The sequence below is a fragment of the Leucoraja erinacea genome, chromosome 20, assembly GCF_028641065.1.
Source record: "Leucoraja erinacea ecotype New England chromosome 20, Leri_hhj_1, whole genome shotgun sequence".
In the NCBI taxonomy this organism is placed as follows: domain Eukaryota; kingdom Metazoa; phylum Chordata; class Chondrichthyes; order Rajiformes; family Rajidae; genus Leucoraja; species Leucoraja erinaceus.
The window spans coordinates 32,970,522-32,994,610 of NC_073396.1; the positions used below are offsets into that span (position 1 = coordinate 32,970,522).

The 24,089-nt window shown below is 40.9% G+C and overlaps 1 protein-coding gene across 1 annotated transcript in view; it reads left to right on the plus strand.

Annotated features, from left to right (window-relative positions):
• Positions 1-24,089, plus strand: part of dnah3 (dynein axonemal heavy chain 3) — a 157,656-nt gene that overhangs the window by 120,507 nt on the left and 13,060 nt on the right. The window contains exons 46-57 of the mRNA XM_055651884.1: positions 1,066-1,209; positions 3,126-3,792; positions 5,595-5,760; positions 6,743-6,959; positions 7,377-7,559; positions 8,253-8,451; positions 10,687-12,828; positions 13,288-13,513; positions 15,849-16,093; positions 16,326-16,442; positions 16,586-16,743; positions 20,505-20,672. Coding sequence (XP_055507859.1) covers positions 1,066-1,209; positions 3,126-3,792; positions 5,595-5,760; positions 6,743-6,959; positions 7,377-7,559; positions 8,253-8,451; positions 10,687-12,828; positions 13,288-13,513; positions 15,849-16,093; positions 16,326-16,442; positions 16,586-16,743; positions 20,505-20,672 — 4,632 coding nt within the window. The remainder of the gene's footprint in view (positions 1-1,065; positions 1,210-3,125; positions 3,793-5,594; positions 5,761-6,742; positions 6,960-7,376; positions 7,560-8,252; positions 8,452-10,686; positions 12,829-13,287; positions 13,514-15,848; positions 16,094-16,325; positions 16,443-16,585; positions 16,744-20,504; positions 20,673-24,089) is intronic.

Consider the following 24,089-nt stretch of genomic DNA (forward strand, 5'->3'; position numbering starts at 1 on the left):
AAGGTGTATGTGTAATTTTGTTCTAAAATAATTCTTAACTAAATTTCAATATTGCATTTAGCAAACACCAGTTACAATGTTAAGCACCACCAATTTTGTTTGAAATGACTGAAAATATTTACTAATTAGCTACCATAATGTCTTTCCACCTTGATTCGATTTGTTTAGTAAATTGCAAAATGGGCATGCTAATAACCATGACACATTGATTAGCACAATGCCTCCACGTAATATGGAATGGACAAAGTGCTCTGGTTGTACTAGTTGATTTTACAAATTGAGACCCAGGGGTATTAGATTGCTTATGGTCAATGACCAAAACTCCTATTCGTCCATTGCAGAGAAGGTTTTTACTCTGTGTAAGGTTCCTCAGCAAATATCTTTGTATCAACCAGAGTGGCGCAGCGGTAAAGCTGCCTTGCAGTGCCAAAGACTCTGACTACGGTTGCTGTCTCTACGGAGTTTGTACGTTCTGAAATACCCACCTTTCCCCAACAAAAAGATTGTCTGCTGACAAAGTCTTACAAAAATGCACACTACAGATATTATAAATGTCGTGACCATTTTTGTAAGACTTTTAAATTCATCTCAGACGTTATTTGCTGCATCGACAGACTCCATAGAGATTTTATTTAAAGAAAGGCATCATTTCCAACTGTTTATAGCATCTGTAAGATGCTGTCGGACCTGATGAGTTCCTCCATTCATTTGTTATTTACTCAAGATGCCAACATCTGCAGTCTCTTGCGTCTCCACTACCGACTGCTTTGCAAACTGCATGAGAATGAATAGACATTGTGCCATGAAAATCCGACGCTTTTGCAAAAAAGTTTATTGATTTGATGCAATGTTGGAAAAAAAAAATGGTAGTCGTTTAGCAGGTGTACATTAAGCAAAAATTGGAGCCTCTCAAATATGGGATTAAAAAGCACATTCCACTGAAGTGCTTGTGTTGTGCACTGTGGTGATTTAGGATTGTAACTCGTGCCCTCGACTATTGCATTTGTAGGAAAAAAGAGCCCGAGATATATTCCGTTACTAACGGTGAATGATTTTCTCTCTCAGGAGGGTGACAAACTAATTCGCCTCTGGATCCACGAAGTTTACAGAGTCTTTTATGATAGACTGATTGCGGAAGAAGACAGGCAGACATTCTTCCAAATCATCAAAGAAACCACATCAAATTTCTTTAAACAAACTGTTGATAAGGTATTGTTAAATAATTATGTTTATACTATATTTTTACAATTGCCTTGGTAGAAAATAGACTGATCTTGGAGCATAACACTGGCAATGTGGAAAATTAGTCAGCTATGTTTATCCAGGCATTGGCCATCTCTAACCAGAGAGTCTTACCACCTACCCTTGATATTCGGTGGGATTACCATTGCTTATCCCACACCATTAACATCCTATGGGGGGGAGTCACCATTGGTGAGAAACTCAGCAGGCCCAACCACATATACACCAACAGGTCAGAGGCTGGGTATCTTGTGGCACTCTTTCCACCATTTAAGAGGCACAAATCAGGAATATGATGGAATTTTCTCTACCTCCCTGGGCAACCCAGAAGAGGCACAACAACATCCAGAATGTGTAGGAAGGAACTGCAGATGCTGGTTTACACCGAAGATAGGGACAAAATGCTGGAGTAACTCAGCGGGACAGGCAGCATCTCCAGAGAGAAGGAATGGGTGGCGTTTCAGGACGAGACCCTTCTTCAGACTGAACGAGTGACGTTTTGGGTCGAGAACTTCAGACCTCTCCAGCCTGAAGAAGGGTCTCGACCCGAAACGTCACTCATTCCTTCTCTCCAGAGATCCTGCCTGTCCTGCTGAGTTACTCCAGCATTTTGTGTCTAACATCCAGAATGAAGCACTTCTCCCAGCAGGAGACCACTGACCTCCAACGTTGGGCAACACCAGAAGTGTCCAACGATTGTCGTGAGGTTTTCTGGCAGAGGTCTGGGGGTTCAGCACTAGAGTTCAGGTTTCAGGTAGTGTGAATCCTGGGACTGGGCATGGCTGGGGTAAGAGGGCGACTTAGCAATTGTGAACTGGCCACTGAAGAGGGTGAGTCACATCGGTGAGAGAGAGTGAGTACCAGCAGCTGGAGATTCTGTTGCAGCAGGAGAAGGGGGAACAAGTTAGTCAAGCAGGAGGTGAACACAGGATTAGGGAAATGAAAGGGGTGGGGACCAAGTAAGGACATAATTAGAAGAAAGGGATCAGAAATAGAGTGACCAAGAGAAGGGATCGGACTTGGGAGGGTAGTTGATCATTTTATTTCATAACCCACAATTTAGGCATGTGGACAATGGATAGGCAGTGTAGATTAAGGAGTAAGCTTCCTTGTTGCCCATTCCTTCTCTCCAGAGATGCTGCCTGTCCTGCTGAGTTACTCTAATGTTTTGTGTCCATCTGCAGTAGATCAAGCTTGCTTAGACTTCCTCTTAGTCGGGTGGCGTCATTGTCTCACACTTATGTGCTGTGAGTATTGCCCAGGTTTTGCTGAATAGGCAAGGGCTGCCTTTTTTTTCTGAGCTACAATTATGTAGAGTTTAAGGGTGGAAAGCGATCAACTGTGTCGAGTCTGGAGATCAGGTTGTGTCCCTGAATATTGTCTGTTCTTGTGGTCTTTGTCCTGCTGTTCTTTCTCTTCATTCCTTTCATGATAACATAGTGTGATATGAGTGATGTGGATGGGAATTTTGGGGCGGGAGGGGTTGCTAAAGAAAAGGATTTGTTGTTCTTGCTGTTCAGACTTTGTTTCCTATCCATGCTGCACACATTGGATTTGATGGGTTTATGTTCTCCATTGTGGTCGCTGAGGCCAATTCAGTGTTGGATGAGGATTAATATCACCAACTATCCGTTTGCTTATTCCAACAATTCAGATGTACAATTCAATTTGATAAATAGTGAGCAGCACCTTGCAATTATAATTTGTGAATGGAACTCTTACCAATTTGTTCTTGCATCAGGGAATGAGCTACTTTCTGAAACTGTGACTTTTTTTTAAGGTTTAAGAATTGATAACTATTCTGATGATCCTTTGTTCCGTTTTTTTTTAAAGAAATACATCACAGTATGTTAAGAAATTCAGTTTCCATCCATCTCCCACAGGTTTTGAGCCACTTGACTCCATCAGGAAAAGTTACAGATGACAATATTCGAAGTCTATTTTTTGGAGATTATCTAAAGCCAGATGCTAATGCGAAGGCTTATGATGAGATCACAGACTTAAAACAACTGACATCAATCATGGAATACTATCTGTCCGAGTACAACAACGTCAGTAGAACTCCAATGGCCTTGGTTATGTTCAAGTTTGCTATTGAACACATCTCAAGAATATGCAGGGTGCTAAAGCAGGACAATGGCCATTTGCTTCTGGTTGGTGTTGGTGGGAGTGGCAGACAGAGTGCTACAAAACTGTCCACTTTCATGAATGACTTTAATCTCTTTCAAATTGAAATTACAAAGAACTATGCCAAGAATGAATGGAGAGATGATCTTAAGCGGGTAATGATCAAAACTGGAGTTGAAAGCACTCAAACCGTCTTCATGTTTAATGACAGCCAAATTAAAGATGAGTCATTTGTGGAAGACATCAACATGTTGTTGAACACAGGGGATGTACCCAATATCTTCCCAGCAGATGAGAAAGCTGAACTGTTGGAAAAGATGCAATCAGTGGCCAGGGCAGATGGGAAGAGAATTGAAGCCACTCCATTGTCATTGTACAATTACTTCATTGAGAAAGTAAAAGCGAACTTGCACATTGTCTTAGGTAAGATTTAATATTCCTGCATAACACCAATGACTAGACTTCAAAAACTACCGTAGGAAATGTAAATTCCTTTTGGACATTCCGAAATCATGAAAGGGACAGTATATAAATGCAAGTATTTCTTCTCCATCCATGTAGGCTTCCACGGGTTTAGAACATACAACAGTACAGCAAAGGAACAGGCCCTTCAGCCCACAATGTCTGTGCCAAACATGACACTAAATTAAACCAATGCCTTCTACCTACACATGATCCATATGCCTATCTCAAACCTTCATAAACACCATTATTGTATCTGCTTCCACCATCACACCCCAGGAGCATGTTCCAGGCACTGACCACTTTTTGTGTGAAGACACTTGTCCTGCACATCCCCATTAAACTTTCCCCCTCTCACCTTAAATTTCTGTCCTCTCATACCTGATATTTCCACCCTGGGGAAAAAAAATTCTAGCCGTCTATCCTATCCATGGCTCTTGTAGTTTTATACTTTTGTCAAGTTTTCTCCCAGCCACTGATGCGCCACAGAAAATGATCCAAATTTGCCCAACGGCCCCTTATAGCTAATGCCCTTTAATCCGGGCATCATCCTGTTAAACCCTTCTGCACTCTCTCTAAAGCTTCCACAAACAAATGCAAACAATACACTAAATCTGCCATAACCAGTTTTATAAAGCTGCAACATGACTTCTTTATACTCAATGCCCCTACATCATCTCTACCACCCTATTTATTTGTATTGCTACTTTCAGGGAGCTATGGACTTGAACCCCAAGATCTCTCTATCAATGCTGTTAAGAGTCGAGACCGCTCTTCAGACTGAGAGTCAGGGGAAAGGGAAATGAGAGATATAGACCGTGATATAGAGAGATATTGAAGAAATGATTGAAAGATTTGCAAAAAGCAACAATGATAAGGAAACAGTCCATTGTAAACTGTGGGCTGGGTAAAAATGAGTTATACAGACAATGAAACTCACCAGGAAGACAGTGAAACTAGTACACAACTAGGGTAGGGGAAGGATGGAGAGAGGTTGGTTACTTGAAGCTCTTTCACTGACATGTCAGTCACCTGGCCAGACAATTCCCACAGTGTCTTACAGCGCCAGGGACCCGGGTTCTATCCTATCTATGGGTGCTGTCTGTATGGAGTTTGTACGTTCTCCCTGTGACCACATGGGTTTTCTCTGGGTGTTCCGGTTTCCTCCTACATTCCAAGACATGCCGGTTTGTAGCTTCATTAGCATTTGTGAATTGCCCCTAGTGGATGGTTCCCAACCTGGGATAAATGCTCATCATATGATGGCTCTGCACATCTGCCAGATTCTGTTTGTAAACACATTATTTGCACAGATATAAAGAACAAATATAGTTTTTATATATAGAAACCTGGTGTAAGTAACTGATTGTTTTCAGTGATTGAGATTTTGTGATACATTCCAACATAAAACATGTAAAAAAATGTGGTACTTGAAATGGATGCACCTCAATATCTTCTCTCATTTGGTACTTGTATCAGGAAGTGAACTTCTTAGTACAAGTACAAAATAAGGGAAGATACTATAAAGTGTTTGATTATACAGTAGCTGTGGTATTTACGTTGCCCAAGGACAATTCCTTAAAATGATTAGATTTATGTTAGTAAAATGATTAGTAAAATGATTCCTTAAATTGGACATATTGGATAAAACTGAGCACTTCCCATATGACAGCCTCTTGGCTTGCAGCTCGTGTGTTTAACATTATGGGCAAATCTAATTCCACATGTTATAACCCATTGTTCGTTGTTGTGTTTCTAAACAGTCATGAGTCCAATTGGAGATGCCTTTCGGAATCGTTTGCGAATGTTCCCTTCACTCATAAATTGCTGTACCATCGATTGGTTCCAAGTTTGGCCACTTGATGCTTTAGAAATGGTGGCACACAAATTTTTGGAAGATGTAGAATTGGAGTATGAAGTCAGGAAAGAGTAAGTTTGCAAGCGACATTTACTTTCCATATAATAACAATATCTGTAGTGTCCACAATTTTATTTTTTAATTGAAAGTTTGCAAATCTACAGTGGAATCTAAAACCAAATTATAATTTAAAAAAATGTAATTAAGCTGAAAGCAGTAAATGTCACATTACGTGGGTCGCTATGATGTTCTGAATCCGGTTAATGATAGATTTCTCGCTTTTAAATAAAGTTGATAGCGATTATCTTTGTAACCAAAATTCAGCTGTGATGTTTAAAGCCCTGTCCCACTGTACGAGTTCATTCAAGAGTTCTCCCGGGTTTGCCCTGATTCGAACTCGGAGATTTACGGTAATGGCCACTCGTCAGTACTCGGGGCTCTGGTAGACATTTTTCAACATGTTGAAAAATCTTCACGAATCTTCCCGAGCTTACCGCGTTTCCCGAGTACCTGCCGTTAGCGTTACGAGCCGCTAAGAGATGTCCCAGAGCTCCGACGTACCCACTACGTTAGTTCTACGTGCTTACCACGAGTTTGATTTTTTTTTAACTTGGGAGAGCACTTGAATGAACTCGTACAGTGGGACAGGGCTATTACTCATTATAATACTGTTACACAATTTGTTTAATCATTGTTATTTTCTCAGATGAATGCTTACTTTTTTATCAAGATGTTATTGCGTTTTAACCTTCAGCACTACAATGGACGATCAAATTTGTATTTTTTTTGCTAATGCATTCTCATTCGCAATGCCTGTCATTATTCTATGCTATCATCACAGTTTTCCAGCCACACTGCAGATTAAATCAACTAGTTCATGAAGACCTTACAAATTGTAAATTGATCAATAGTTTCAGTGTAATTTTCAATGTGAAACAAATTTCAACAAAAATACTTAGTTTAGTTTATGGTCACGTGGACTGAGGTACAGTGAAGAGGTTTTGTTGTGTGCTACATCTTTGTAATCAAGATTTTATTTCCACTTTTTTACAGAGTTGTTGCATTGTGCAAGTATTTCCAAGCGAGTGCAAGAAGCCTGTCAACAAAGTATTTCTCAACGCTGCGGAGATACAACTATGTAACTCCTACCTCCTACCTAGAATTGATCCTGACCTTTAAAGTCCTTCTGAATAAGAAAAGACATGAAATTGACCTGATGAGAAATCGTTATCTTGTTGGTCTGGATAAACTAGAATTTGCATCTTCACAGGTGAGTTTACTGATGCTGGCTCGTCTTTCCATTATCGATCATTTACCTTGCCTACCTGAAATAACCTGTGACTGTGGTACACAGCTTTGATGTATTCTCCTTGTATTGTAATACACAGGAAGATATGGACTATATCTTCAATAAAAACTAACAATGATGGAGCAGCATATGCTGTAGGTGGGTGGATTACTTTGTTAGTCTGCCATCTATTTGGTAAAGTTCTACTTTTCAATTAAGCAAAGAAATCCAGCTATTTCTGCTGTCGACGTTCATGGCAGGACTGGAAAGATCTTCCCAAATCACACAGGATTGTTCTGCTCTCTGATATTTCAGTACCACCTGTAGAATTTTACGTGGCCGCATTATATTTTATGCAGCTATTTCCAATTGTTGATTTGTGTTGTGATCCATCGTTAGGTGTCAGTTATGCAGAAGGAACTAACAGACCTGCAGCCAGAGCTAATTAAGACATCTGCTGAGACTGACAAGATGATGATAAAAATTGAACAGGAAACCGTTGAGGTTGATGCCAAAAGGGAGCTGGTGGCAGCTGACGAGGTGGTGGCTAACGAGGCTGCAGCCGCTGCACAAGCAATCAAGGTATGACCATGATTAGAACACAAACCACTTTCTGATGAACAATTATTATTGCATTATTTCACTGCAAAGCTGATTTAATTTCCTTGGTAATGTCAGGTTGCAGCATGATTTGCTCCTGCCATTCAAACTACTGTAAACCAATCTTATTTCTCCAAGCCAGGATCTGAATGGTATTTTTCCCAATTATATTCTCAGCTCTTGTTGCAATGATTGGTGCAGGAGTGAGACGGTGGGAGAACCCTATGTTTGTAACTGCACCAAGCGTATCGATTAAACATTGAGTATATTGCATTACAGGATGTTGTCCTGGTATTTCTTAATTGCGTTGTAAGATTGTCGATGGAGTCATAAGTGGTAGGAGCAGAATTAGGCCTTTTGGCCCCTCAAGTGTACTCTACCATTCAATCATGGATTGAATTTATTTATTGGTTTACCACAAATAAAGTAGTGGATTGTATGTTAACAATATGATTGTTGACAATCTAGGTTTGTTTACAGATGTTAGTTAAACTTTTTACCAGATTTGATTTAAGATAATCACTCAATGATCTAATTAACTTTGGTGGAAAACTGGGGATTGAAAATATGTTCTAAGAAGTGAATTGCTGACGGAAAAAAAAATACTAGCTAGAGTTTTTTCTTTGGGGTAGTGAAGTTCAGCTTCTCAGTGTTTTATTTTATACCTTTCTGCAGGATGAATGTGAGGGGGATCTTGCAGAAGCCATGCCAGCACTAGAGGCCGCTGTATCGGCTCTCGATACTCTGAAGCCAGCTGACATCACAGTTGTAAAAACTATGCAGAATCCACCGGGTCCCATCAAGCTGGTGATGGAAAGTATCTGTGTAATGAAAGGGATAAAACCAGAAAGAAAGCCAGATCCAACTGGATCAGGTACAGTACTTATTTATTCATTGGATGATTTTAACTGTAATAATTCATACCTCCTTTATAGTACAGTTACAATATAGGCAATGAAACAAATCTGCTTTGAACCCACTGAACCAGATCATGAGCTGTTTCATTGGACTGAATTATGAAAGATCAATTTTATGACTGAAATTAATACATTTTGCATGGCAGAAAACTGAATAGATATCTATAAACTGCTAAATGGTAAAATGCACATTATAGGATTTGCCCTACATCCAATTCTCCCCAATGAAGGGCTAAAACCCCTTTTAAACTAAAAACTTCAGATGAAAAATTGTATTGCAAAATCTTTGCTGATTATTTAGACCTCAATTCAGTTTAGTTAGTATTGCACTGACAGCAACTGTAACCTAATCTGCCTTTATAAACCGGGATCATTAGAGGTGCAAAGTTGATCAAACTGGATCTTGTATTTGGAATCCAGCCTGGCCAGGTGATTGGTGTTGCGATGGAAGAATAATTTGCTGAAAGTGATCATCACTCCATAAGTATTAAGATTGTTTCGAATAGGGAGCTGTCTGGATGTTGGGGGAAGGTACATAATTGGGGCAAGCCAGATTACAATGTCATTAGGCAGGAGCTATGGAGGGTAGATTGGGAGCAATTGTTATTGGGTAAATCCAAAGATGGCATGTGAGAGTCATTTAAAGGCCAGCTTATCAAAGTGCAGGCTCAGCGTGTTCCAGTAGGGAGGAGGGTAAGGATGGCAAGGTAAGGGAACCGTGGATGACCAAGGAGGTCCTAAACTTGGTCAGGAAGAAAAAGTAAGCTTATGCCAGGTTTAAGAAGATGGCATCAGACAGGGCTTATGAGGAATATAAAGCGAGTAGGAAAAACCTCAAGCTGGCAATTAGAAGGGCCAAAAGGGGCCATGAAATGTCATTTCGTGTCAAATTAAGGAAAATTCCATGGCTTTTTATACGTACGTTAAAAGTAAGAAGGTGAGCAAGGAGCAGGTAGGACCAATCAGAGGAGGGAATTGATGCTCGGAGTTGGAGGATGTAGGTGAGGTGCTAAATTAGTATTTTACATCTGTATTCATTGAGGAGAGGGAATTGGAGGACAGTGAGATCAGTGTGGGGAATACAAATGTACTGGGGCAGTTTGTGATTGAGGAGGTAGTGGTGACGCTCTTGAAGAACATCAAGGGAATATCCCCAGAGCCTGATGGGATCTATCCAATGTTATTAGGGGAGATCGTAGGAGATTAAGGGGACGAGGATATTTGCTACTTCTCCAGCCACAGGCAAGGTCCTGGAAGACTGGAGCGTGGCCAATGTTCTTCCTTTGTTTGTTATGAAGTAGAAAGAACCCAGGGAACTATAGGCTGGTGAGCCTCATATCAGTGGTAGGCAAACTATTGGAGAGAATTCTTTGGGGCAGGATTTACCCCCATTTGGAAGGGAATGGGCTGCCAGCATGACTTTGTATGCAGCAGGTCATGTCTCACTAACTTGATTTTTTGCAGGAGGTGACAAAGGAAATTGATGAAGGTAGGCGATGGATGTTGTATACATGGAGATTTTAGAAGGTCACACATGGTAGGCTGATCCAGAAGATTAAGAAGTACGGCATTGATGATGGATTATTCATATAGATTGAGAACCGGCTTATTCATTGAAGAAAGAGGGTTGTGGTGGAAGGTAGATATTCTGGCTGGAGATCTGTGACTTGTGGATTTCCACAGGGATCTGTACTGGGTCCTCAACTGTTTGTGACATATATAAACAACCTAGACGGAAATGTAAGATAGACAAAAAAAGCTGGAGTAACTCTGCAGGACAGGCAACATCTCTGGAGAGAAGGAATGGGTGAGGTTTCAGATCGAGACCCTTCTTCAGATGTTGATGTATGTAGATGGGTTGGTGAGTGAGTTTATTTCATGGCACCAAAATTGAAGGAGCTGCAGACAGAGAGGCAAGTAGTTGAGACAGATATAATAACAACATTTAAAAGAGAGAGAGAGGAGAGAAAAAATAGAGAATCATAGCTAAGTTAGTCTGATGAAGGGAAAATAATTGTTTCACAAATGATTTCCTCAAATATTCAGAAACATCCAAAAACATTGACTGCTTGCATAAAGTGTCCTTTTATTACTGCGTTCTTGCACTAATGATCCTGAATAAGGCATTGTTACACCAGGGAATGACACAAAAAATATTTATGTTTACGCCTTTTTATTCCTTTTTTACACAGGCAAAATGATTGAGGATTATTGGGGTCCATCAAAGAAGATTCTTGGAGATCTTAAATTCCTTGAAAGCCTGAAGAGCTATGACAAGGACAATATTTCCCCCACAGTCATGAAAAGAATCAGAGAAAGGTTTATAGAGCACCCAGATTTCCTGCCGTCAGTTATTAGAAATGTATCCTCTGCCTGTGAAGGATTGTGCAAATGGGTTAGAGCCATGGAAGTGTATGAACGTGTGATCAAGGTGGTCACACCGAAACGCGAAAAGCTGAGGATTGCCGAAGGAGAATTTGCAGTCCAAATGGAAATGTTGAATATTAAACGAGATGAGTTGAAAACTTTGGAGGACAAACTTCAAGCACTGAATGACGACTTTGAAATTATGAATAACAAAAAGAAGGATTTAGAAGATAACATATATCTCTGCTCACAAAAGCTTGTGCGCGCTGAGAAGCTGATAGGGGGACTTGGTGGAGAGAAGGATAGATGGACTGAAGCTGCTCGTTTGTTGGGGATAAGATACATAGATCTAACTGGGGATGTGCTTCTGTCATCGGGCACTGTAGCTTATTTAGGGGCTTTCACAGTTGATTTTCGTGTGGAGTGCCAAACTGAATGGCAGATCTTATGTCAAGAAAAGATTATCCCTTGTTCAGATAATTTTTCCCTCAGCAACACATTAGGAGATCCAGTGAAAATTCGTGCTTGGCAGATTGCAGGCCTGCCTGTCGATGCTTTCTCCATTGATAACGGGATAATTACATCCAACTCAAGAAGGTGGTCCTTAATGATTGACCCTCAAGGTCAGGCAAACAAATGGATCAAAAATATGGAAAAAAGCAACAGACTTGGAGTTATAAAATTAACTGACACTAATTATGTAAGGACTTTAGAAAATTCCATCCAGTTTGGCACCCCACTCTTGTTAGAAAATATTGGCGAAGAGTTGGATCCAATGCTCGAACCAGTACTGCTGAAACAAACATTTAAACAGCAGGGGGTGGAGGTCATGAAAGTAGGGGAAAATATCATTGAGTATTCACATGATTTCAAATTCTATATTACTACACGTTTGAGAAACCCACACTATCTCCCAGAAGTAGCAGTAAAAGTTTGTCTTTTAAACTTCATGATTACACCTCTGGGCCTGGAAGATCAATTGTTGGGAATTGTGGCAGCCAAAGAAAAGCCTGAGTTGGAAGAAAAGAAGAACATGTTGATCTTGGAGAGTGCGCAAAACAAGAAGCAGCTTAAGGAGATAGAAGACAAAATCCTTGAGGTTCTGTCATCATCAGAGGGAAATATCCTAGAAGATGAAACGGCCATTAAGGTCCTATCTTCTTCTAAACACCTTTCAGAAGAAATAACTGAAAAGCAGTTTATTGCAAGTGCAACAGAGAAAGAAATAGACATCACACGGATGGGTTACAAACCTGTTGCTGTGCATTCATCTATTATATTCTTCTGCATCTCCGACTTAGCTCACATTGAGCCAATGTATCAGTACTCACTCACTTGGTTCATTAACTTGTATGTGCAAGCTATTGCAAAGAGTGAAAAGAGTGATGATGTGACTAAAAGAATTTCAGCTATTAAAGAAAACTTCACCTTGAGTATCTATAACAATGTTTGTCGTTCTCTTTTTGAGAAGGACAAGCTGCTTTTTTCGCTGCTTCTTAATGTGGGGCTCATGAAAGGCAAAGGAGAAGTCAACGAAGATATCTGGCGATTTTTACTAACTGGCGGTGTGGCTCTTGAGAATCCATTTCACAATCCGGCTTCGGAATGGTTATCGGAAAAAAACTGGGCCGAGATTGTACGAGCATCAAATCTGCCAGAGCTTGAGGGTTTGATGCATCACGTGGTACAAAACATCACAAAGTGGAAAATTATTTATGATTCTGCAAAGCCTCATAAAGAGGTACTTCCTGATCAGTGGAATGCATTGAACGGAATGAATCATTTGATTATTATTAGATGCTTCCGACCGGACAAAATCATTCCAGCAGTGCAGGATTTCATTACGACTATAATGGGAAAAACGTTTATTGAACCGCCAACATTTGATCTTGCTGGCAGTTACCATGATTCCCATTGCTGTGCACCTTTGATATTTATTCTCTCACCTGGAGCCGACCCTATGGCAGGTAAACTGATCAGTTGAACCTTTAGCTCATTGTTGTATTTTGTAGAAAACAAGGATTTAAAAAAATAATTTGGCCTTTTAATCTCATCAATGTATATTGTCTTTCTACCATGATGTATATTGAACATTGTTACAGCATACTATATATTTTTGCTAATGGTACAATATCTCATAAAGGCTGAAAATATTTGATGTTGCATCATCTTGTTTTTCATTGTGCAAATAATGCTGATGCAAGAAGTCGCAATTATATTTGATTATTTTTATTTTTGAAACATTCCTGTTTTGGAATGTTTATGTTTTTTCCACAGGAAGGCTTGCCCTTCCATTGATACAGTTTTTGATACGTTTATCTGCTGCACAACTGGAAAAGATACCTCAGACTCTTGCCATGTGAAAAGTCCAAGCAGTATAAGTTATGGCTGTGTGGATTTATCAATGCTTTGTTCCCTGCTCACAGGCTTGCTAAAGTTTGCAGATGACATTGGCATGGGTGGCGAAAGCACTCAAACAATCTCGCTAGGCCAGGGCCAGGGACCAATTGCAGCAGAAATGATAGCAAGCGCACTTCGTTCTGGAACCTGGGTTGTACTACAGAACTGCCATCTAGCAACCAGTTGGATGCCTGCTCTGGAGAAAATATGTGAGGAAGTCATAATACCAGAGAGCACAAACAAAAGCTTCAGGTCCAAATATTTCTATTTCTATTGAATGCACTTTATTGCGAATAATTAATTTCAAAAATGTAAAAACATGACAACATTTGTAATCTGTCAGCCAAATGATTATTTTTTTAGAAATGTGTTGCATTTATTTTTATCTTTGATTGGATTCTTAGCAACCCGGAGCACCCGATTTTGGAACGGTTGAGATGAAGTTCACAAAGGTGAACTGGAAGGAGAAACTGACATATAGCACAGTTGACCAACAGTGTGACTATTAAAAAGAAATGAATCAAAGATTACAGAGTTGCACCAAACTGGAGAAATAGAGAAAAGAAATACATGTCGTACAGCATAGAAACAGCCTCAGTAGCCAAGCATGTCCATACAAAGATATCCCATCTCAGCTAGATCCATTTACCCAGATTTGGCCTATATCCCTCCAAATCTTTCTTATCCATGTATCTGTCCAAACGTCTTTTAAATGTCATTATTGTACTTGCTTCTGACAGCTCGTTCCATATAACTGCCAACCTCCGTGTGAATACGTTGCTCCTCAGGCTCCTATTAAACCTTTCACCTCTCAGCTAAAACCTATGTCCCCAAGTGCAAGAATCCCATATCCTGGTGAAAAGATTGTGTATTCATCTTGTCTCTCATGATTTAACACATCTCTAAATTCACCCTTTGCCTCTTGCACTCTCTCTTGCACTCAGAACAGTATATTTATTCCTGTTTCTGTTGACTATTTGGGGGCCTATAGTACAATTCCAACATCCCAAACTGCTACTCTGAGCGTCACCCTTACAGCCTCACGGGATGATCTTTGGGGAATGTAATCTGGGACTACTCCTCAATCAACACATCAAAGCCACCTCCTACTTTACTCCCATCTCTATCTTGCCTGTAGGATCAGTCCCTTGGAATATTAGGCTGCTAGTGCTGTCCCTCCCTTAACCAGGTTTGTGCAATGGCTGTAATGTCCCAGTAGCACATCTACCCCCTGAGTTCATCCTCCATACCTGTTAGATCTCTAGCATTGAAATAAATGCAATTTAATGCAACTGCCTTTCCTCGCTCCCTGCTGTGTCCCTGCCTGTCCTGTAGACTGAATTATCTGTCATTGCCTTCTTTATGGACTTCTAGCCTTTCAACTGGCTCACTACTGCATTGGACCCCATTTCCTCCTGCCAATCTAGTTAAATGCCCCCCTTCCCCCCCCCCCCCCCCCCCCCCGCCCCATATTTATGAGGAAACATGCCTGCCAGGATATTGGTCCCCCCCCCAGATCAGGTGCAACCTACTTATCTAGAACACCTCTGCCTAGAAAAGATTCCAATGGTTCAAATATCTGAAATCCCTGCCCCCTACACCATTTCCGCAGCCTCACATTCACTTGCTCGCTCGCATGTGGCACTGGGAGTAATCGGGAGATCACAGCTTTGAGGTCCTGCTTTCTAACGTTCTGCCTAACTCATGATATTCACTCTGCAGGACCTCATCCCTTTTTCTACCTCTGGCATTTCTGCCAGTGTGCCAATTTCCTGACTGATGAAGGCCAACGTGCCAAAAGTCTTCTTCACCACCCTATCAACCTGTGTTGCCACCTTTGGGGGGAAAAATGAGCAATTGCATTTAGAAAATTGCAGATTACAGGACAAAATGTGTGAAGATTTAAAATGATTCATTGGGTCGATGTGGGAAATAGAAGCTGCAGATGAGAACGGTTGTACAACAACGACAGGATCTAATGTCACTGCAGTGATCTCTTTGCTCAATCTTTCAGATCCAAGGAAGCACTTACATAGTTCTTTCTGAAACACGTATGTAAATAATATATGAGAACAGTTTCTTTAGTTGGAATGGATTTATAAATGTGCTTAAACACATCCTTGTAATATTTTCATATGTTATGCACAGAGTAACCATGATCTAACTGAAATGTAAAAATAGATTGAACGACTAAGTGCCACACATCATTAATTTAGCTATGATTAAGAAGGAACTGCAGATCCTGGAAAATCGAAGGTAGACAAAAGTGCTGGAGAAATTCAGCGGGTGAGGCAGCATCTATGGAGTGAAGGAAACTCAGCGGGTGAGGCAGCATCTATGGAGCGAAGGATAGATGCTGCCTCATCCGCTGAGTTTCTCCAGCACTTTTGTCTACCATTAATTTAACTATGCCCACTGTTAATTGCATTGTTGTAAACTTGTCCTTGTGATTTTAGATCCGCTTGCATGTCAGGGAAATGTAAACACAAAAGATGAATCACAGATATTTTTAGCGTGTGAATTATGGCCAAAGCATTTTATGATATTGTTATCCGATTGTACCAACTAAACTAAGTTGTAATTACAGGTTGTGGCTGACCAGCTACCCATCAGACAAGTTTCCAGTCAGTATTCTCCAGAATGGGGTAAAGATGACAAATGAACCACCTAAGGGTCTCAGGGCAAATATGCTACGTTCTTATCTCAATGACCCAATCTCAGATACTGCCTTCTTCACCAGTTGTAACAAACCTGAAACCTGGCAAAAGCTCCTCTTTGGCCTTTGCTTCTTTCATGCTCTAGTGCAAGAGAGGAGGAACTTTGGTCCTTTGGGTGAGTCTCCACTATTACAGAAATGGTTCAAATAGTTATGGTTTTGAAAAATAATTGTAACAAGTATCTTTTTCCATGTGATGGCTCTATTTAATATTTTCAAGCAAGTAAATTATATTTTCCATGTAACTTTCAAATAAAAAATAAAACATTTATTTTATACTGCGATAATTAAGATGTTATAATATACTTAATCATAAATATTTAGCCGCTTGCAATGCATTCTTTATAGGTTGGAATATCCCTTATGAATTTAATGAGTCAGATCTGAGAATAAGCACAAGACAGATCCAAATGTTTCTGAATGAATATGAAGGGGTACCACTAGAAGCTCTTACATATTTAACAGGCAAGTGATTGTATCAATTATTATTTTTCATCATTGACAGTAATTTAAATATCAGCATTATCATTTTAATGGATTTTTGTTGTTGTGATGTTAATGCTGTTCTTCAAATTAAATCTAAACTTGATCTTTATTAATCCATAAAGGTGAATGTAATTATGGTGGCAGAGTTACAGATGACAAAGACAGGCGGCTACTTTTGTCTCTTCTATCGATTGTGTACAATGACAACTTAATACACAAAGACCATTATAAACTTGCGCCTGGCGAAGATTATTTTGTCCCATTGCATGGTTCATATCAGGTATATTAACAATTAAAATACAAGGTAAGAACATTCTTATAAACGCGAGGCAAAGCCAGAGATGTATTCTGACTAACAAAATTTATAACATAGAATAACAATTATTCTACATAACATTATCTGGTAGAATTATCTGCCCTACTCCGAGCAATATTAGGCAGTAAAGAATGTCCACTAGGGGCGCCGCATTGATGGCAGCCTCTGCCTACAGTGTGTCTGTTTTTCTATCTTTTTTTAAATTTTTAGTCTGTTTTAACAGTTTGGAGGTTTCTTTAGTTTTTCTATGTGGGGGGGGGGGGGGGGGGGGGTTGGGTAAGGGGGAAACCGTTTCCCAGTCACTTCCTGGCGAGGATACGACTATTCTCCGAGTCCTCGCCCCCCTCCTCACGGCCTACCAACTGGATTGGCGCGGCCTTTCCTGCCGGGGATCGGACCAAAGCTTCAGCGGCGGCGGCGCAGCGCTGGATTCACCGCGGAGCGGGTGATGCCTACCTGGATTGCCGTTTGAAGCCCCGGAGTGCTGGGCCTGCTGCTTCAACATCTCGGAGCTGGGGTTTGGAGAGCTCCCAGCGCGGGCGGCGCTGACCAACATCGAGGAGTACTGGGACCCTTTGCCGAGGGCCGCCAGCGTTGAGTCACCGACCAGTGGACGGTGGAAGCCTGTGGACTTCGGGAGCTGCGGACTCTGGTAGGAAGTGGCCGATTCGGATGTTCAAGCCGTTGAGGTTGTTCTCCCGTTCCATCATCCCAGCGTGATGGCCTGTGAGGGGTTCGGGAGCCCCCCGACCACAGGTGAACAACGGAGGAGGATGACTGAATTTTGGAGCCTTCCCTCACAGTGGGAAATTTTGATTCCGCTGTGTGGGGATGTCTGTGTTAAAGTCTATCGTGTTCTGTGCTCTTTATTATTCGTATGGCTGTATGGTGCCAACACATTTCACTGTACTAAATAAATATATCTTGTATGTGATTTAGTATCTTTTTTTTTTACTAATGCTACTGTGAATCACAGTAAAGTGTTGTTACTGTGTTAAGGAGTATGTACAGTAAATGAAAATGATTGTTGTAAGATCTCAGAATCAGTAAATCACCCAAGTTCTCGGGTGTGGCTAATACACAGCTTCTCCAGCTCCAAGATTGATACTTTTAAAGCTACTAATAAATAAATTATTTGGGAAAAGAAAATCCAGAGATGTGATCAATGGCATCCAATTATTATTTTCCACCGTATGCACGGCTGGTCAAATTGATCTACTGCAGTTAAAAAAGAACTGAGTGACCCTGTTCAGTTCTCATTTTGGGTATTCTGAAGGGAAATTTGTACTTTGTTTTGATTATGGTAATGGTTGTGGATCATCCTTTTACGTTATTTTATATTTCATGTTTGTTTATGACAGAGGGAGAGGCTACTTGGTCCATTGACTCCACCCCATTCATAGATCTTTTCTTCAGTCCTATTTATTTCCCTGTAACACATTCTCTCACTTGTCCCTCACATTTCAACTTCTCTCTAATTCTCCTGTCATCTACCCACATCACAAACAATTCACAGAGGTCCGTGCACCTGCATTTTCTGGGTGCTTTGATTTCCTTCCACATCCGAAATGTGTAAACCAATGTGGCTGTAGAGAAAATTTAGAAATCAGATAGTGTGGTGTCAGGGATGACGCTGGGTTTGACACTGACCACGCAACACTCGCAGTAAGGGTGAACTCGCGTATATTTTTTATTTAGTGGTAAGAAAGTCCAGGACCACATGGGGGCTTGTCCCTCACCATCAGGGCTCGTGTGCAGTGGTGCTGCTGAACTCGAGCTTGTCACGGCAAATCAGTTCTGGTCTCGCAGGAGAAGGTGTAGCAATCTCAGGCTTCTCCCTGCAGTTCACTCTTGCCAACAGTGGGTGTTCTGTTGGTCACAGGCTTATCCTCAGCATTGGTGGCATTCTGGATTCCCTATCTCCATACACAGCTTTACTTTTTGGACCCTACTTTTTCCTAAGTCATTCTCTTCTTCTTATGTATATTTTGTTTAGTTTAGTTTAGTTTAGAGATGCAGCATGGAAACAGACCCTTCAGCCCACTGAGTCAGCACCGACCAGCAATCCCCACACACTAACACTACCTTACACACACTAGGGACAATTTTACATTTATACCTACAAACTTGTACGTCTTTGGAGTGTGGAAGGAAACGGAACATCCCGAAGAAAACCCACGCGGTCATGGGGAGAACCTACAAACTCCGTACAGACAGCACCCGTAGTCTCTGGTGCTGTAAGGCAGCAGCTCTACCGTTGCACCACCGTGCCATCATCATTTTACTCACTAATTCCTTTACCATCTTTTTGCCTACAATTTTGATTTTGGTAGTCCTACACTTTCTACACTCTTCCAGGCTTTCTCATGCACCAAGTTCTGAGTATCTGCTTCACCTTTTGCCTAATGCCCCTGTCCCACTTAGGAAACCTGAACGGAAACCTCTGGAGACTTTGCGCCCCACCCAAGGTTTCCGTGCGGTTCCCGGAGGTTGCAGGTGGTTGCCGGAGGTTGTAGGTAGTGGAAGCAGTTAGGGAGACTGACAAAAACCTCCGGGAACCGCACAGAAACCTTAGGTGGGGTTCAAAGTCTCCAGAGGTTTCCGTTCAGGTTTCCTAAGTGGGACGGGCATTGTTCTACTTTCTGTGCATCTCATCACCTGCAGAACTCAAGCATTTTAATTGTGGGATCTCATTTACCTTGGACCACTTAAATTTGCATCTTCAAATTCTATTTATTTTTCAATTCTATTTCCCTGAGACTTTAAATCTCCAAAAGAGCATGAAATTAGAAATATAAAGGTGGTGTGAATATTCAAAAATCTGTTTCATTTACATACGCATCAGGCAGGAAGACCTTGCAGCGATTAGTCAGGACAGTGGAGAACTTCATCAGGGAGCCTCTCCCATCTATTCCAGACATTTTCAACAAGAGATGCCTCCAAAAAGCCTCCAACATTATAAAGGACTCCTCCCACCCCTCCCATAGACTCTTTGCCCCTCTGCCTTCTGGCATGAGGGACGGGAGCATCAAGGCCAGCACCACCAGGATGTGCAACAGCTTCTTCCCCCTGGCTGTTAGAATGATGAACACCCTGCTGCCCCCCGACGCACACACACACACCTCATCTTAAACACACACACACGCTCTGCACTGGCACCTTAGAAACATAGAAATTAGGTGCAGGAGTAGGCCATTCGGCCCTTCGAGCCTGCACCGCCATTTAATATATCATGGCTGATCATCCAACTCAGTATCCCGTACATACCCTGCACCTTGCACAAGGGCCACATCTAACTCCCTCTTAAATATAGCAATGAACTGGCCTCAACTACCCTCTGTGGCAGAGAGTTCCAGAGATTCACCACTCTCTGTGTGAAAAAATACTCATCTCGATTTTTCCCCCTTATCCTTAAGCTGTGACCCCTTGTCCTGGACTTCCCCAACATCGGAAACAATCTTCCTGCATCTAGCCTGTCCAACCCCTTAAGAATTTTGTAAGTTTCCTTACATCAATACACCTTACATCAATATCAACTACAATGCACCTTGCACCTCAGCCCCATGAGCAACAATTTCATTGAAATGTATACTTAGATGTTTGAATGACAAATTAATAAAAATGATAACAATAATAATAATGATTATTATATACTGCTGGATTTTTTTTAATGCTGACACATATTTCTACTTGAATGTTTAATGTGTTTTATTTTTGACATTTAGTCTTACATAGATTACCTGCGAAATCTACCAGCTGTAGCTCACCCAGAGGTCTTTGGACTTCATGAAAATGCCGATATCACGAAAGATAACCAGGAGACTAATCAGCTATTTGAAGGGGTACTGTTGACTCTTCCCAGGCAGTCTGGAGGCGGTGCGAAATCTCCTCAAGTAAGATGAACAATTGAGAGGGATGATGATTATGTAGAAAATATTGATGGTTTTTACTGAACTGCAAACCCACACGATATTTAAAAATAATATAATAACTTTGCCGTCTTTAATTGAAACATAATTCCGCGTAATTATCTATTATTGAAATATATTCACCATAACTTTACTATATATTTGTTATATAATAATTAATCATTTTGAAATGGACCATACAAAGTATGAATTTAGTTTATTTGATTTTTTTTTGTAAAGCCACGTTACTTTGATATTTGGAGGGTCTCCAATTCTCTTTCCTCTGCCTAACTTGCTTCCAGCAGTTTCTGTTTTTTGTCATTTATATTTATATATACTTTGCCTTTGTGATGTGCTGTGCCAACCCATTAGTAATTATTGGGAAAAAAATGCATTTATAATGTATCTTCTAAAACTATGGGACATTATAAAGTCATGTTACAGTTAATAAAATGTTTAAATTGTAGTCCCCATTGTAATGTAAGAAATTTGGCAGCTAATTTACATGCAACAATATCCCACAAATATGAGTGTGAAAATAATCATATCTTTACTGTTAGTGATGTGGGCTGAGGGATAACATTTGCCAATAGTGCTAGCCATTTATTTACCTAGACCTGAGAAGACAAAAAGAGCTTTAGTTCAAGTCTCCACCAAAAGATAATACCCCTGGCAGTGCAGTACTGCCACAGTACTCCACTGGTGTGATGCTCTATATTTTTAGACCTGCACTCATCCAGTCAAGTGCAATTTGGATAAGGGAATTGAAGGCTTTGTGACCAAGTTTGCAGATGATGCTAAGATAGGTGGAGAGGCAGACAGTGTGGAGGAAGCAAAGAGGGCGGTGGAGGCCGGTTCTCTGGATACTTTCAAGAGATAGCTTGATAGGGCTCTTAAAGATAGCGGAGTCAGGGGATATGGGGAGAAGGTAGGAACGGGGTACTGATTGTGGATGATCAGCCATGATCACATTGAATGGTGCTGCTGGCTCGAAGGGCCGAATGGCCTACTCCTACACCATTGTCTATTAATTCTGCAGAAGGACTTGTACAGGTTAGGAGAGTGGGCAGAGAAGTGGCAGATGAAATTCAGTGTAGCAAAGTGCGGAGTCGTGCATTTTGGTAATAAGATTAAAGGCGTAGATTATTTTCTAAATGGAGACGGAATCGAGAAATCAAAGGTGCAAAGGGACTAGGGAGTACTGGTGCAGGACTCCCATAAAGTTAATTTGCAAGTTGAATCGGCAGTAAGGAAGGCAAATTCATTGCTAGCATTTATATCAAGAGGCCTGGAATTGGAAAAGAGAGATGTAATGCTGAGACTCTATAGAGGCGCTGGTCAGGCCGCATTTGGAGTATTGTGAGCAAATTTGGGCCCCATATCTGAGGAATGATGTGCTGGCTCTGGAGAGGATCCAGAGGAAATTTACAAGAATGATTCCAGGAATGAATGGGTTAACATATGATGAGCGTTTGACAGCACTGGGCCTCTACTTGCTGGAGTTCAGAAAGTCGAGGGGGGACCTCATTGAAACTTAGAGAATAATGAAAGGCATAGATACAGTGGATATGGAAAGGATGTTTCCACTGGTGGGAGAGTCTAGGACCAGAGGTCATAGCCACACAAGTAAAGGGCGCTCTTTTAGAAACTTCTTTAGTCAGAAGGTAGTTAATCTGTGGAACTCATTGCCACAAGAGGGCTGTGGAGTCCGTCAGTTGATATTTTTAAGGCAGAGATAGACACATTCTTGATTAGAACGGGTGTCAAGGGTTATGGGGAGAAGGCAGCAAAATGGGATGAGGAAGCAGAGATCAGCCATGGTTGAATGGTGGAATACTCAATGGGCCGAATGACCTAATTCTACTCCTATAACGTGAACTTGCAGCGTATTCAAACAGACTATCTTTCTGCTATGGTGGAACGTTGCCTCAATAAATTTTGTTTGGGACGAACTCTCTGCCATCTGACTCAGTAAAATAGATACAAATGGTCCATGATTATCGTTATGTGAATGCTTACTTCGATTAATTATGACACTATTAGGAATGACAGCTATTCATGTTCATGACATGGATAAAGTAAAAGAAAATCCTTAAAGCATAGATACATGGACAATAGGCAATATATTCGACCTTTGAGCCATTCAATATGATCATGGCTGATCATCCACAATCAGTACCCCGTTCCTGCCTTTTCCCCATAACCCATGATTCGGCTAAGAGTTCTATCTAACTCTGTTTTTAATGCATCCAATTTATCGGCCTCTACTGCCTGCTAGCAGATAATTCCACAAATTCACAACTCTCTGGATTTCCTCATCTCAGTTCTAAATGGTCTACCCCTTATTCTAAAACTGAGGCCCCTGGTTCTGGACTCCCCCAACATCGGGAACATGTTTCCTGCATCTAGCATGTCTAATCCCTTAATAATGTTATATGTTTCTATTAAGATATCCTCTCATCCTTCTAAATTCCAGTGACTACAAGCCCAGCCGCTCCAATTTTTCATCATATAACAGTCCTGCCATCCCGGCAATTAACCTCGTGAGCCTACACTGCGCTCCCTCAATGGCAAGAATGTTCTTCCTCAAATTAGGAGATCAAAAACTGACAATACTCCAGGTTTGGTCTCAGGGCCCTTTCCAACAGAGATGGACCTCTTTGCTACCTTAATTGGTATAAATGCCAACAAGAAAAGCTTTCTTCACCTTTGAAACCATTGATTTCAGAGCCAATACGTAAGTCTCATTGTACTTTTTTAATGAAACCTTTTATAATCTTTCCCACTCTTTGCCTCCAAAGTGGATAACCTGAAGTCCCATTAAACCTGCCATGCATTACTCACCCAATATCCAAGACTCTGCATTCCAAAGCAACAGTTCACTGGCACAGCTTTGTGTCATCTGCGTATTTGCTAATGTGCTTTTAATTATTTCACTAAATCATGATGTATATTGTAAATAACGGTCCCAGAATCTTTGCAATACCCCTCAGTCACTGCCTGCCATTCTGAAAGGGACCCGTTTAACCTCGCTGTCTGCCAGACATTTTTATCTATGTCAGCACTCTACCCCCTAACATGTTCCCTAATTTTGCCTACTAATCTCCTATTGGACCTTATCAAAGGCTGTGAAAGTCCAGGTGGACTACATCTAATATTTTCCAGTGGTCCAGAAGATTATCAGGAGTCATCATAAATCCATGCTGAACACGATCCTGTGCATCCAAATGTGCCGATTTCATCTTTTAGAGCTTATTCGATTCAAGAATTTATTAATATATGACTTTATGTGATGCCATCTAGTTACGTGAGTGACATTTTGGTTCATTTTCCAAAGAATGGCCCTGTACCTTAATTTGTATATGCGACAATAAAAGACCTTTGAAACCGTTGATTTCAGAG